The sequence below is a fragment of the Leucopleurus acutus genome (assembly GCF_964270905.1).
Source record: "Leucopleurus acutus genome assembly, chromosome: 3".
In the NCBI taxonomy this organism is placed as follows: Eukaryota; Metazoa; Chordata; class Mammalia; order Artiodactyla; family Delphinidae; genus Leucopleurus; species Leucopleurus acutus.
The window spans coordinates 51,580,049-51,594,529 of record NC_139145.1 but is presented as its reverse complement, the minus strand read 5'-3'; the positions used below and the strand labels follow the sequence as shown (position 1 = coordinate 51,594,529).

The following is a 14,481-nucleotide window of genomic DNA, read 5'->3' as shown; positions in this document are numbered from 1 at the left end:
CTTAATTCTTTTTAGTCTAGATCAAACAATATGACTTGTTTGTCCCTTTTCATTTCTGATATATGTCACAATAATAGTTGGGATTTTTGTTTTGTTTTTACTTTGTTGCAGTTCTCACCAATACAGGTGAAGCATTAAAAAAAATCAAAGCATTATTTTCTAGCCTTTTTAATACAGGAATCATTTTTAATCTATATAGCTTTGAAAAGATCAGCTTTTTACCAACGTAGCTTTAAAATGCTAAACTAGCATAGTAATTTCAAATAAAATTAATGTATTTGGTATCAGGCTTTTCTGGTTTTCAGTGAAGTTGCTAACATTCTGTTTCTATAGTATCTATGTAGTAACTTAAGATTATTAGCTTGGTAATTGGTGTTTTTTTCTACTGTCTTGTTTTTTGTTTTTCTCGAAAGCTAAAAACTTGACAAATTTTGTATTTTCATGATTGCCACATTTAGGTCCACTGAAAGAATGTCTTTGAGAATTATCTTTAGAACCAGCTATTTCCCTATAGTGCTTCTTTCCCCTCAACACATATTTTCAATAGAAAAACACTTTACCTTTTTTGGGGGCTGCGTTGAGTCTTTGTTGCTGCGCACGGGCTTTCTCTAGTTGCGGCGAGTGGGGGCTACTCTTCGTTGCAGTGCGTGGGCTTCTCATTGCAGTGACTTCTCTTGTTGCAGAGCACGGGCTCTAGGCATGCAGGCTTCAGTAGTTGCAGCTCAGTAGTTGTGGCGCACAGGCTTGGTCACTCCGCGGCACGTGGGATCTTCCCGGGCCAGGACTCGAACCCATGTCCCCTGCATTGGCAGGTGGATTCTTAACCACTCTGCCACCAGGGAAGTCCCAACACTTTACCTTTTGACTACCATTATCTCGTTTTTCAAAGTAACTTGTTTCATAGTCTCCTTAATATTTAATAGTCTCTTAGCTTTGATTTTTTTTTATAAGCCATTCTTCATATTTGTTGCAGTTCATCCATTTCTCCTGTATACGTACTCTCCTCTATTACTCCAAAGACAGTCTGGGATTCTCTGTATGAAAATAGGTGCCAGGTGTGTCTAACAGACTATGTAGAGAGGAATGAGAGGTCACTGCTTATACTCTTTCACTTAATCTCTTGCTTCTCAGCCACTTAGATTTTGAAGCATCTCTCCAGGAGGTTAGGGTGGCTCCTGGTAAAACTTGCAGCAGGGCTTCCCTGGTGGCGCAGTGGTTGAGAGTCCGCCTGCTGATGCAGGGGACATGGGTTCGTGCCCCGGTCTGGAAAGATCCCATATGCCATGGAGCGGCTAGGCCCGTGAGCTGTGGCCGCTGAACCTGCCCGTCTGGAGCCTGTGCTCCGCAACGGGAGAGGCCACGACGGTGAGAGGCCCGCATACCGCAAAAAAAAAAAAAAAAAAAAAAAAAAAAAAAAAAAAAAAAACTTGCAGCAATTCTTTGTCACAAAGCTTCTGGCAAAATATAAATAGAAACATCATCTTTGTCCCCATACACTTATCGTAAAAGTGACAGTGCCAGATTGGGGAAATGGGTGTGCTGAAAAGTAGATGCTGTGTACTGGGAATATAAGAAAAGTGATCCAAGGATGAATACTTAGGGGTTCTTTGTTTACATAGATTCATGATTTCAGAGATTCATGTGAAGGTGATAGGGGTGCAAAACCCATTCAGATCCAGAAGCAGTATACAGTAGTCTTTAGGGCTGGGGCTTTGGAAAGAGGGAGTGAGATGGAAGTTCATTAATCATGGGACCTGGGGCAAGTTATTTCCTGGGTTCAAACCACCCAATAAAAAAGTGGGAAACGGTCTTATCTCCATTTAACAAATGAGAAAACATGGTATTTTATTATTACAATCTCTTACACTTAGAAAGCATTCAGTGAATGATAGCTTTTACTTTTAGCTGACCTCTGGGCTGAATCAGAAAGAAACAATCTGAGTCCTAGGTGATGTCATCAGAGTTTTGAGGGAGTGTGATGATCAGGAGACCCTAAGAGCAGGAACAGGTCTCAAAGGAATGAATGTAAGACATAGATTTATCATGCTAGGCTGTAGCAATTATTCTGACAACACCTTACCTGGGATCAGTTCAAAATCTACCTGATCATAAGGGAGAAGGCAAATTTTAAGTTCAAAGGGCAGGAAAGAAGTTTTTACCAGGAGACTAAAGAAAATTGCTCAGAAAAATTATGAAGAATTGGTTAAGGTGAAATCTCCAAGAAATGCCAGTAAATACAAAAAACAGGGACTCTAGGAGAGAGACCATGAACTGTATGGAAAGTGAAACTGGAAGAGTTGGGAGTAGACTGGTTGTTTTAAACATGTCCAGGCTAAAGGTATGAATCCCTGCCCTGAAGGGCAGGGCAGCTTGTCCAGAGCAAGTGTTTTCTTTGTATTTTATGTCAGTTGATTGCAAGGACCATGAGAGACATTTATTGGGTTCCTATATCATAATATCCCAGCATTATGCTGGACATTGAAAATGTAACTATAAACTAACTAGGCAGAGTCCCATTTTCCTTCAAATTTCTCATAGTCAGGTGGACCATCCTGTAGAGCAAAGGTCAGGCAGGTGGCAGGAATAATGATAGGAAGCAAGGGATAAGGTGTGATTTCCTGTAGCATAATCTAGAATGGAGGATCCTTTTACTAAACCCACTCCCTAGTCTGTGACAAGACAGTAGGCACTAAAGCCCAAGGGCAGAGAGAGTTGGGTGTATATGTTAGTTAAAAGTCCACTTTCTGAGGTTAGGTACATATTTACTAACCTATACATGGTTCTAAAAATGAATCTGAATTTCAAAGTGTACTCTTCTCTACACATGGCCACACCCGACTCCAAAAACATTATCCTTATAGAGTGAAAGAGTTACACTTTTAAGATTTTATTTTTCTTTTTAAAAGCTTAAACTAAAACTTCACCATAAATGTAAACCAATACAATTTATCCCTCAGTTTTGCTTTAAGACTTTGCCTTCTTTTTTCCTTTTCTAAACAATTGAAAATAATCTTTTCCTACTAGCTGTCCCTTAACTTTTAACATAAATTTTTATTTTGCAAAATAAAGGCTACCATTCGTACAGAATACCTAACCTAAAATTGTACCTGAACCTGAACCTGATGATGGAGAGATGACGCCGGATGATCATAGAGACTGATCATACTGGATGTTAAAGTAAAGAATTGGCAACACTCCATGACACTTTAAGAACCTTTTTTTGTTTTTTAAATCAATTTCTCTTTCTAGGCAGAATGGCTAATGCAGATCTGGTGAAGTATGGTTTGGCTGATGTGGTAGAAAATCCTGGTATCATCACTGATATAGGGATGAAGGCAGTCAATGAAGTTTTTTCCTGTATCAAATATCTGGCAATTTATAATTGCCCCCATCTACATAACCCATACAATTGGATCTCAGGTACTGTATGCTTAAGTGCGGCTCTATTTTATTAATGTCAAAATAATATGTATCTTTGTTTTCCGTGTGTGTCATGAATTAACATTCCTGATATAAAATGTAGATATTTTATATGGATCATTCATAGAAGTTCTGGGAACCTTTGATAACTGAGTTGGAAATATTTTCAGTGCCTCTTTGAACTCCTGAAATTCTCTGCCTAGAAATTAGCACTGTCCAAGTTATAATTCAGTTGTACTGATCCTTACTTACTTGTTTTTCTTTGGGCCAGGCATGTAAAGTTTAGGTTAGGAATTGTTGCCTGGGATGTTATGGTTGTTTTCTCTGTATTAACTTCAAATGGCATATCATCTGAACCAATAAAGTGGGTATGTATTTTAAAAACTTGAGTTAGGTGACATATTAAACATTAACTTGTGAAATTTTCTATTGCCTTAAAATCCTAGGCTATTTCAAATCTCCCCTCCATACAGTATCTCTTGTGTATAGAAGTGTGACTTTTGCACCTGGTATTTTTCCTTATGAGGGGAGTTTATTTCCCTCCCTGAGAGAGTAATGCTATTTATTTCTTTTAAAGCCCTTCTTAAAAACCTAAATTCACAAGCCTTTAAATAAATTCAGAGCTAGAGAATTTTCGTTTTGACATCCTCTTAGCAAACCAAGCCCCCTTACTGACACCTGCAGACCAGTCTCTTCTGCCGTCTGGGCCACCGCACAGGGATACTGTAGCTCCTTACAAAACCCATCTCCAGACCTTTTGTAGGGCTCCCAGGCCTCTGCTGAGATCATTTGTTAGAATGGCCATGTCTCACCCATGAGAAGAGAAGTTCTACCCCTTGCCTAGCAGCACCAAGAAGTTATTGGGAAATAAACTTTAGGCTGTATGCGGCGTAGATCGCTTTTAAAAAATAACATTTATTGGGTTTTTGGTTTGTCTGTTTTCTTAAATACAGAAGAGTATAAAGAAGAAAATAAAAAATGGCCTATAATCCCATCACTCAGAACTCCTGTTAACACTTAAAAACTAAAAGTAATACATGCATTTGATAAACAGTATCAAACAATACAGAAAGGTACAAAATGAAAAGTCTCCTCTTCTCAAAGGTAACCACCATCAACGGTTTCTTGTATATTCTTCTGGACAGGTTATTTTGTGCATATTGCAGCCTATACATATATAGCATTTAAAAATGATTTACATATACGAAAGGACCTTACTGTGTATACATTGTCCTGTAGCTTGTGTTTTGCACTAAGAATATTTTGGAGAGCTTTCCATATTAGTAAGCATATTCAGTTCTTCTTCATTCTTTTAATAGCTGCATACTGTTTTATGAAAGGAATATGCCAACATTTCTTTTAACTAGTATCCTATCGTTAAATAGGCATGTAGGTTTTTAAGTGAATCACATTTAAGTATAGGCTGACTTAGTTTCAAGTTAATGATTTCCAAGCCATCTATTTCTCACAATGAAATTAGGTAAGGAAACATCATAGTTTAGAGTCATCAAGTGTTAGAGATCATGAAATAAAAGAAAATTTACTCAGGGAAAAAGGATTTGAAAGTCTTTGTGACCTATAGCAAAATTCATGAGTAATGGAGAAAGTGTTAGTTACATTCTCTCTGGCCATATCGTTTCTTCAATAGACCACTCAAGATGGACTCGATTGGTTGATATCAACTTAGTGCGTTGCCATGCTTTGAAGCTGGACTCCTTTGGACAGTTTATTGAACTGTTGCCCAGCCTGGAGTTTATTTCACTGGACCAGATGTTTCGTGAACCACCCAAAGTAAGTCACATTTGAGAGCATTTTTGTTTATTTTGATACTGAAGGAAGAAAATAAAACAACCTAAGTAATTTTTTTTCCTAATAATATGCCTTTACAATGTTATAATTTGACTTTTTACTGCCAGCCTCAGTGAAGGAAGGCATAAAGGTTATAATAATGTATAGCCACTTGTTCTGGTAAATGACTATTAAGGGATTTCCAGAGAAAGGAAAGGAAAAAGTAAGTGCAAAGCTGTCTCCATCAGGTTTATAAAGTGAAGGTAAGAGCAAAGGTGGAAATTTAAGCTAAAGCAAAAGTTATTACTCAAGAGTAATTAGTTGGAAGATTAAATCTCTAATTAGCAACCCAAAATATAAGTAAGGATTAGGAATTTTGTTTTGGGAATGTTTTACTTTGCTGCTACCTTTTCTGTTCAGTTGCATATCTGGGGAAATCTGAGGTTGCCCAGTTGTACAAAATGTTATTTTAAAACTGCTTAACACATAAAGCTTTATACACGCATTGTAATAAAAACTTAATGTTTCAACAAATTATGTTCTCTCTTGTCAGTTCTTAATGGTTATATTCCCACTGTTGAAGCAGTGTGATATAGTGGGGAAAGCTCAGGGTTTGAGGACAGATTATTGGGTTTCAAGTCCCAGGTGTACCACTTACTGGTCGTGCACTGTTGGGCAGATCCCTTCCCATTGTGCATGTCATCATCTGTAAATCAAGAGTGATACCGCTTTTTCTTGCTTGAAGCGTTCTGGGCCTTAAATGAGGTCCTTTATGAATATATGAAAGTATTTCATAAAGTGCCATATAAATATTCTGTGTAAAGATGAAATGGAGGAATATTAAAAATGCAGGGTTCTACACTAACCCAAATTAATAAGCACGTGGTATCTTCTTGCTTTAGGGCTGTGCTCGGGTTGGTCTGAGTGCAGGCACAGGAATTGGGGTTTCCTCGGCCCTTGTTAGCAATCAGAACTCCAACAATGACAATGATAATAATGCGCAGAATAACGCCAACATCCACGACAACAATCACCATCACCCAGATGACTCAGATGAGGAGAATGACTTCCGGCAAGACCTGCAGCCAGGAGAGCAGCAGTTTGCAGCCGACGGTAACCCAGATCTTTTGTGAGCTCCAGATAGAAATGATTTTTACTTTGGGTCATATTTCTCTTACTCTCTTCTCTTTCCTTCACCGCCTATTTCAGTTTGTCACTTTACACGTTGGGGGACCTTGCTAACAAAAGAAATGAGGGGGGCTTCCCTGGTGGTGCAGTGGTTGAGAGTCCGCCTGCCGATGCAGGGGACACGGGTTCGTGCCCCGGTCCAGGAGGATCCCACATGCCACGGAGCGGCTGTGCCCGTGAGCCATGGCCTCTGAGCCTGCGCGTCCGGAGCCTGTGCTCTGCAACGGGAGAGGCCACAACAGTGAGAGGCCCGCGTACCGCAAAACAAACAAACAAACAAAAAACAAATGAGGGGGTGGATGGAGTTTGCCTGTCTGCTTGCTTATTTTAAAGTTATCTTTGTGATGCCTCTTGTCCATGGAATCTATTGGGGTATTTACAGAAAGGGAAGGACTTAGATGCCATGAGAATTAAGGTACAGTGAGCCTTAGAGGCCTGGCTTAATGGAGATTTAACTGTCAGGATATGGGTGAAGGAGCATCTTTCAATATCTTGCTGACCAATAGATAGCTACATTGGATTTGAACGTGGAGATCATTTTTGGGTGTTCCAAGAACTGGAAAAATGAATAGTAGTCATGTGCTAGACACTGTGTTGGAAACCTTTCATATACCTTTCATCATTAAGTCTTCAAAACCACCCAGAAAATTAAGTACACGAGCTAATAAGGACCTATGGGATTTCACTTATGTAACTATCCATTCCAGTTCTTTGATACTGACTGAACTCCTGCTGTGTGCCAGCCCATGTGTTATTAGGCTTCATCTGCCCCTGTGTTGATGAGTGAGAATGGAGTGAAATTGTTTCCTTAAAAAATTTTCCAGGTTCCCAGTTGACCCTTAAGAACTGAAAAAGGAATCTCTTCTAGCCACTATTTGGTTGTTGCCCTTTCACTCATTCTTTTAGGCAGAGTAATTAATGAGAAATGGGGTGCCCTGGTGTCATTAACTCCTTTCATAATGAAAGTATTCTGTGTATAGAGCGTAATTTCCTTTAGGATCACTCTGAGTATGCATGTCCTGACCTAAGAATCATCTGTAGGCATTGTCTTCACTTCCTTACCTCACAGGTTCTCTATAGAACTGTCCATTTTGGCTCTTGCCAAAGCCACCAGTGACTCTCTTATAAAGGCTAGTGGTCATTTCTCCACTTGCATCTTCTTTGACATCTCATCTCAGCTGCATTTGTCACTGTTATCCACTTCTGTCTTCCTGAGATATCTGCTCCTCTTGGCCTTTCTGAAACCGTTTTCCTGGTTTTCCTCCTATCTCATGCCTCATGAGATCTCATGGACATGCCTCCTCAGTTTCCTTTGCTTGCACCACCTCCTCTATTCCACTCTTGTCCTTGTTCTCCCTTTTTCTCTACACATTTTCTCTAGATGACCTCATTCAGTCTCATGGCTTCAGTACCAACTATATGCTAATGAATTCTAAACCTGTATTTTCGGCTTTGATATTTCTATTTTTTAAAGTAATTGCAGTTATATCCAATTTCATACTTTTAATTTCCACATGAGTACTCTTAGGCATTTCAAACTTATGGCTAAATCTCTCCTCCTAAAATACAAAAACAAAAGTGCAGAGCCAGCAGGTGCTAGGGGTGAAGGAGGGGGGAGTGAGGTCAGGTATTGTTTCTTTGCCTTGTTCTTGAGTGCCATCATAAGGATCTGGACTTCAGAGAATACCCAACTGTTCATAGAAAACTGTTACAGCAGCTGCAGTGCAGAACTCCTCAAATCCTACAAACCCAGTTGTGGTTGAAGTTGATGTACTGGACAGATTATAAACTCCACTAGAAAGTTACATGGCCATTGGCTTCTCAGTATAGAATGGAGGATGCCTTCCACTGTGAAGTCATATATTGATGCAGCAGGAGCTAAAACTTATGCGAGAACACGGTATTTGATTTAAGAGAGAACAATGGAAACTTAAATCTACTAACATTTGAAACTAAGGTTCAGTAGATGAGAGACATGACTACAAACCAAATACTTGAGGTACAGTATTTGTCAAATATGGTATTTTCAAATGCTGAGAAGCAAAGGAATTAGTGACATAAATGCCAAGATTGAGGAATTCAACAGCTTCAACAAGAGGAAGCCTAAGAATACCAAAGATGGTGGCAGAATTTTAGAGAAATGAAGATTGGCATAAAACGTTAGGTTCCATGGGTCTTTCCAACTTGGCAATATGTTTATGTGCATTTATTATTACATACATGTCAGGTTGATCCTTTTAAATAAAAAATAATGACCAGGGGAATTTCCTGGCAGTCCAGTGGTTAGGACTTGGTGCATTCATTGCTGTGGCCTGGGTTGACCACGGGACCCACAAGCCACATGGCATGGCCCCCAAAAAAAAAAAAAGGGGACCTGGAGAAAGGCCATGTGACTGTTGATCAAAACCAGGAGTGGTGGAAAGAATTCAAATAAAAGAAAGAGAAACAACTAACAGAAAAAACATAAAGAGTGGTACAGGGATTAAAAATAAAAGGGATCATTGGGAAATAACGTTAGTTGAAATGACTAACATTGATGCTTCCACTCTTTAAGTACAAGCATAACAATATTTTAAATATTACTTTAGTTTAGTTTAGAAATGGGTATTCACATGTTGAGTTTCCTTAATGTAGAATTTTAAAACTTTCCATGCATGAGCTTTTGGACCAACGCTGGAATGAAGCGGATTCACTCACTCTTTTACTCTGTTGTATTTAACTTAATCAGCTTGCATGAAGTAATTGCCTATCAAAGAAGGGCACTGTATAATTTTAAAAGCAATTTAATTTGTATAAGTTGTGTCTTTGCCTTATAAACCACTGAAATAAAATATGGTGTTTTATAGTGAACATTATCATTAAGGTAATAGATGACTCCAACAAAAATATGCTTTTGTTGTTTTACAGAGTACTGTATTAATTTACCAAAATTCTGTAATTTGGTTAAGGATATTATCTTTCTTAGATTTGCACTTCCGAAAGTGTTAAGATTTAGAATGCTTTATTGTGAGCTAGTTATATTAACTGAAAATACAAGTTCATTACCTTCATTTTGCAGCACTGTAGAACAGGAAGAGATGTTCATATATTCTAACAATTCACATTGCCTAACATAACATTACCATGTGCCAAAATCATGATTCTGTAATTGCTAAAGCATTTTGCCACATTATTTTAATATAATTACTTTTGAAGTAATTATAACAACAAAGCATAGTTTTGCCTATACATCATTTAACTAATTTTCTATCTGGATTTAAAACAAATCCCACATACTGCTTTTTTTTAATAGTGGGGTGCCACTCCATTCCCTCACCACTACCTCCACAAAGTAACCACTAAGTGAAATTGCTCTGCAGCACTTAATTTTGGGCAATGGTTCTCAAATTTGAGTGCATCAGAATCACCTGGAGGACTTGTTCGACCAGGTTGCTGGCTTTCACTTCCGAGGCTCTGAGTAGGTATGTGTGGGACCAGGTAATTTGCATTTGTAACAGGTTCCAGGGTGATGCTGATGCTGCTGTTTGGGAATCCTATGTTGAAAACCACTGACTTTTGGAAATCCTTGTTTTTGAAGTCTGAGGACCAGCTACAATGTGAAAAATAATCCCGAAAGATTCATTTTGTTTTCTATTTGGGGGCAAATACTTGTCAACCGCTAAATAGTTATTCCTGATACCAGAAATTGTTGCATGCAAATTATTTTGTTAAATGTCACTGACTTTTTAATTTTATAATGGTTAATGAAGGTTATAAATTTAGAATCAGGTTTTATATAAAAGAGACCAGTTAATATATTTGTTAAAATAGCTCAGATCCATTAAGGTTTATGATTATATTTGGTAACAGGATTTTTAACATTTCTCCTGAACAGAATATTTAGTAAACATTGATACTTGATTAAAAGATAGCTTACATCGTTTCTGTAATTTAAAATTGTTCTGAAAAAGATGTACTGCCCAATGATAAAATATTTTGAAACAAAGAAAAAAAATCAAAACCAAGAATCACTTGCATTTTCCCTAGCCCAAGGGTAGCATCATCTCATTTAATTACCAGAGACATCTATTGAGACATCATCCTTTCTTTGCACCTACCTGCACTCCCCAACATCGAGTCCTTTAGCGAGTCTTGTTGACTGTCTCTAAAACATCTCCCCAATCCATCTACGTTCTCCTTCCTCATTGTACCAGACCTTTTTTTTTTTTTTTTTTTTTGGCGGTACATGGGACTCTCACTGCTGTGGCCTCTCCCGTTGCAGAGCACAGGCTCTGGACACGCAGGCCGAGTGGCCATGGCTCATGGGCCCAGCCGCTCCACGGCATGTGGGATCCTCCCGGACCGGGGCACGAACCCGTGTCCCCTGCATCGGCAGGCTGACTCTCAACCACTGCGCCACCAGGGAAGCCCTGCACCAGACCTTTTTTACCTAAATGTTTTAACAGCTTTCAAAGTAAAATTAGTTCTTAGAGCAGCCAGGGCAGTTTTTAAAAAACATGTACCAGACAGTGTTACTCCCTTTCTTAAAACTTTCCAGTAGCTATGCATTGCCTTAGAAAAAAATCCAGTTTTTTGATTTGGGCCATAAGTGCTACATGATCTGGCTTGTCCTCACCTTGTGCTACTTCCCACCTCACACACCATGCATGAATGTGCCAGGCTGTCGCCAACTGCTGCCTCTTCCTAGAATGTCCCTCCCTCCATCTTTGCATGGCTGGCTTCTTCTTGATATTCAGGTCTTAGCTTAAATGTTAACCTCAGAGCTGTCTTTCCTTACCACCTTAATCTTTTTCTTTTTTCAATTGAGGTATAATTGACAGTGTTTGTATATATTGCAAAAGGATCACAGTAAGGATGTCTCGTAAACATCCATCACCATACATAGTTACAACGTTTTTTTCTTGTGATTAGAAATTTTAAGATCTGCTCTTAGCAACTTTCAAATATGCAATACATATTAATAACTATAGTCACCATGCTGTACATTATATTCCCATGACTTATATTTATTTTGTAACTATAAATTTGTACCTTTTGATCACCTTACCACTTTGTCACCAATTCATTCTGTTATATCATCCTCTTTTAATTTTGTTACATAAGATATTATTTTCTGATATTTTCATTATTGTTGATTAAAAATTTTTTTTCCTTCCTCAACTGGAATAAGCTCCATGAAAATAGAGATATTGAATATTACCACTGTTTCTTAGCACCTAGGAACAGTAACACATTGTAGTAGGTGCTAAATAAATATTCAAATGAATGGATACAATTAAAGAAGTTAGTTTAAAATAACCTTGAGATATTATATTAAATACTTCCACAGGTTGTTGTGGCAACCTAAAATGCAGTTGCTCAACAGCCTTGGAAAACCTTATCACGTAGATATAAGAATGTACTGTTCCAGTGGTTCCCTCTGCCTATAAGAAGCAATTCTAAGCTTTTCACAATCTGGGACCCAGACTACCTTTTTAGCTTTCTTTTCTCTTTCATACCCTCATCTCAACACAAACTCTTGTTCTTTTTATCACTGGGCTACTTACTCTTCTGGAAAATGTAACGTGCTTCCTAGTATATATGAAATGTCACCCCAACTCAGTGAAACCTTCCCTGTCGAACAGGAAAATTAACTGCTGCTTTTTTGTCCATGTCCCCCTTACTTGGACTGTTCTAGCACTTAATGAGTATATTCTGACCTTATTCTGTGTGTCTAACATTTCTGCTCGAAGGTGTGCATTCTCTGAGAGCAGGGACTATAAATTTCCCATCTATTCATCATCCCTGTATTGTAGCAGGCTCTGGAAACAGACCTCATTCCAAATCCTAGCAAATTACTAACCTTTCTAAGCCTCAGTTTCCTCACCTGCAAAAATGAGGCTAGTAGTAATACCCTCGTAAGATTGCTATAAGAAATAAATATGGTAATGTATATAAGAGCATTTAGCATAGAGTCAGACATAGAGTATGTACACATTAATTACTAGCCGCTGTTCATAATCACTGTTGAATGAAAGAAGCAAATTGATTGGCTTTTATCATGTAATGTTTCCGAACAAGGTGAGTTCTCTTTTTGGCCCTAAATAAAGTGTAGTTATTGAGGGCTAGGGCTGGGCAAAAATTTGGGATGGGAGGCTAAACATGAGGGGGAATGTACTGTTGTGTATATTTAAGACCAAAGCAAACCCCACTGTCCCCCTGAAATCTCAGACTTCTCTGCTGTATATTCCAGTGGCATTTATCTGAGTGGTATCTTTCTGGCTTACTCATATTTTTATGTTTCTTTGTTGACTGTATGAATTTGTCCTGTCTACTTACAAATTCTGTAGATTCTTTAGTTCTTTCTGGAACAGGATCTTGTTTTCTTCTGTGGTGGTTTATTCATTTCATTCAGATGGTTGGTTGATTTCACAGCAGTAGTGTTGAGCACTCGAAGGCGTTGAGTGGTGCACAGGGTAAACACAGTCTGCCGCCCTCTGGGTCCTGGCCGAGCTATAAATGTAAAGGACAGTATTGGTATTGTGCTGACTGAAACTGGGACCAGGAACCCAAGCCTAGGTGTAGGTAGTAAGAGGGTACTGGGTTGAATACTGACTTGAGGGATTTGGATTTAATCTTGTACAAAGCTGGCAAAGTCAGGAATTATTTTATTTAGGATCCTCGTAGAAAAGTGACCGTTGTATCTTAAGAAGATGTAGTAAAGTGATTGAAGCTTATCAGTCTGATATTGTTCACTGTGCTTATCATCTGGAAAAAATATAAACGTTCCCATTCACTGATAGGCACTAATAACTCTAGTGAAGACTTAGATGCAAATAAAACATTTGAGTGATATTAAAATGTTAAATATATACTTACAGTGTTTAATAATCCTTGCCACACATTAGCCAAAAATGATGCAACCTCTAGAGAGCAGGAAAAGAAATACACAATTTGAGCTTGCCTGCTCAATGAATGCATCCTGATTCAACTGGCAGATACTATAAGACTAATTGCTTACAAGATGATCGTAAGGTCTTCCAGTAGCTGGCTCTCACTGCCATCAGGCAAATAGCTTAGAGGGAGACAAACAGTTGCCTCATAAGCCATCCCTGGTAACATCTTCAGGAATGAACAGGTGCTTTCTTCTTTCAGCGGTGCCTTTCTCCCTGCTTTCATCTTAAAATGATGGACTTTCTCTACCAAGTGATCCTTTCCCATCTGTGATCTCCCCTCCTATAGAATTGGACACTCCTTATTGATGTTGATATAATGAAGCACAATTACATGATATTCTTTCTGAATGGGCCTAATGATCATGAGGCTGTTCATTTCTCAAGGGTGCCACAGTTTTGCCTGCCATTGTGGTTGTTTTAGACATCTCCTGGTTTTATTTTGACTGTGATTATTTTTGTTTAAGCACTGAACGAGATGGAAGACATGGTTCCAGAAGATGGAGAGGTGACGGCTGAGAGTGAGCATGAGGCTCCAGCTCACAGTCAGGCAGTTATTCCTGTGGACGTCGACGAGGAACAAGCAGGTAAAGTGTGTGACTTCCCACGTTCATGGTTCTGAAAACTAGGCCCGACTCTAATGAAGAAAGTAAAACACTGAGAACGATTATTTTTTTCAGCATTTCAGCTAATGATGTGTTACATGCTGCTTATTTTTGACGAGGCCTGTATTACATTTTGATGTTCTTGCTGTGCATGTGTATACATGTCTTATTAAAGTTTGGTTTTGATTTTTTTGTAACTGTGGCAGCAACTCCTCTTTCTATATTGTTGTACACACGTGCATATTTGTGCGTGTGTGTGCGTGTGTGTGGAGAAAGCAAGCACTCAAATTATAGCTAGGAAAATAAACACCCTGATTAAATATCCTGCTTGTCCTCTCCCTTCATTTTGGTGGGGAGAAGGAGCAGTGGAGAGGTTGATTTAATAAACAGACCAAGATCTAGTCTCAGTTTGCCACTGGGTCACTTACGGCAGGCTAAGAGTCATAGAGTACATAAAGATTACCTAATATAACCTTTCATCTTTACAGATGGGGAAACTAATATTCTTTCAAAAGTTGGAATGATTTACTCAAGACCACTCAGCTACT

At 38.6% G+C, this 14,481-nt stretch overlaps 1 protein-coding gene across 6 annotated transcripts in view; it reads left to right on the top strand.

Annotated features, from left to right (window-relative positions):
• The window catches only part of FBXO38 (F-box protein 38), a 52,450-nt gene that overhangs the window by 21,185 nt on the left and 16,784 nt on the right, over window positions 1-14,481 (top strand). For all 6 annotated transcript variants that reach the window (XM_082837171.1, XM_082837173.1, XM_082837175.1 and 3 more), the window contains 4 exons: window positions 3,250-3,420; window positions 5,069-5,211; window positions 6,111-6,321; window positions 13,796-13,915. In XM_082837171.1, the coding sequence (XP_082693297.1) occupies window positions 3,250-3,420; window positions 5,069-5,211; window positions 6,111-6,321; window positions 13,796-13,915 (645 nt within the window). The remainder of the gene's footprint in view (window positions 1-3,249; window positions 3,421-5,068; window positions 5,212-6,110; window positions 6,322-13,795; window positions 13,916-14,481) is intronic.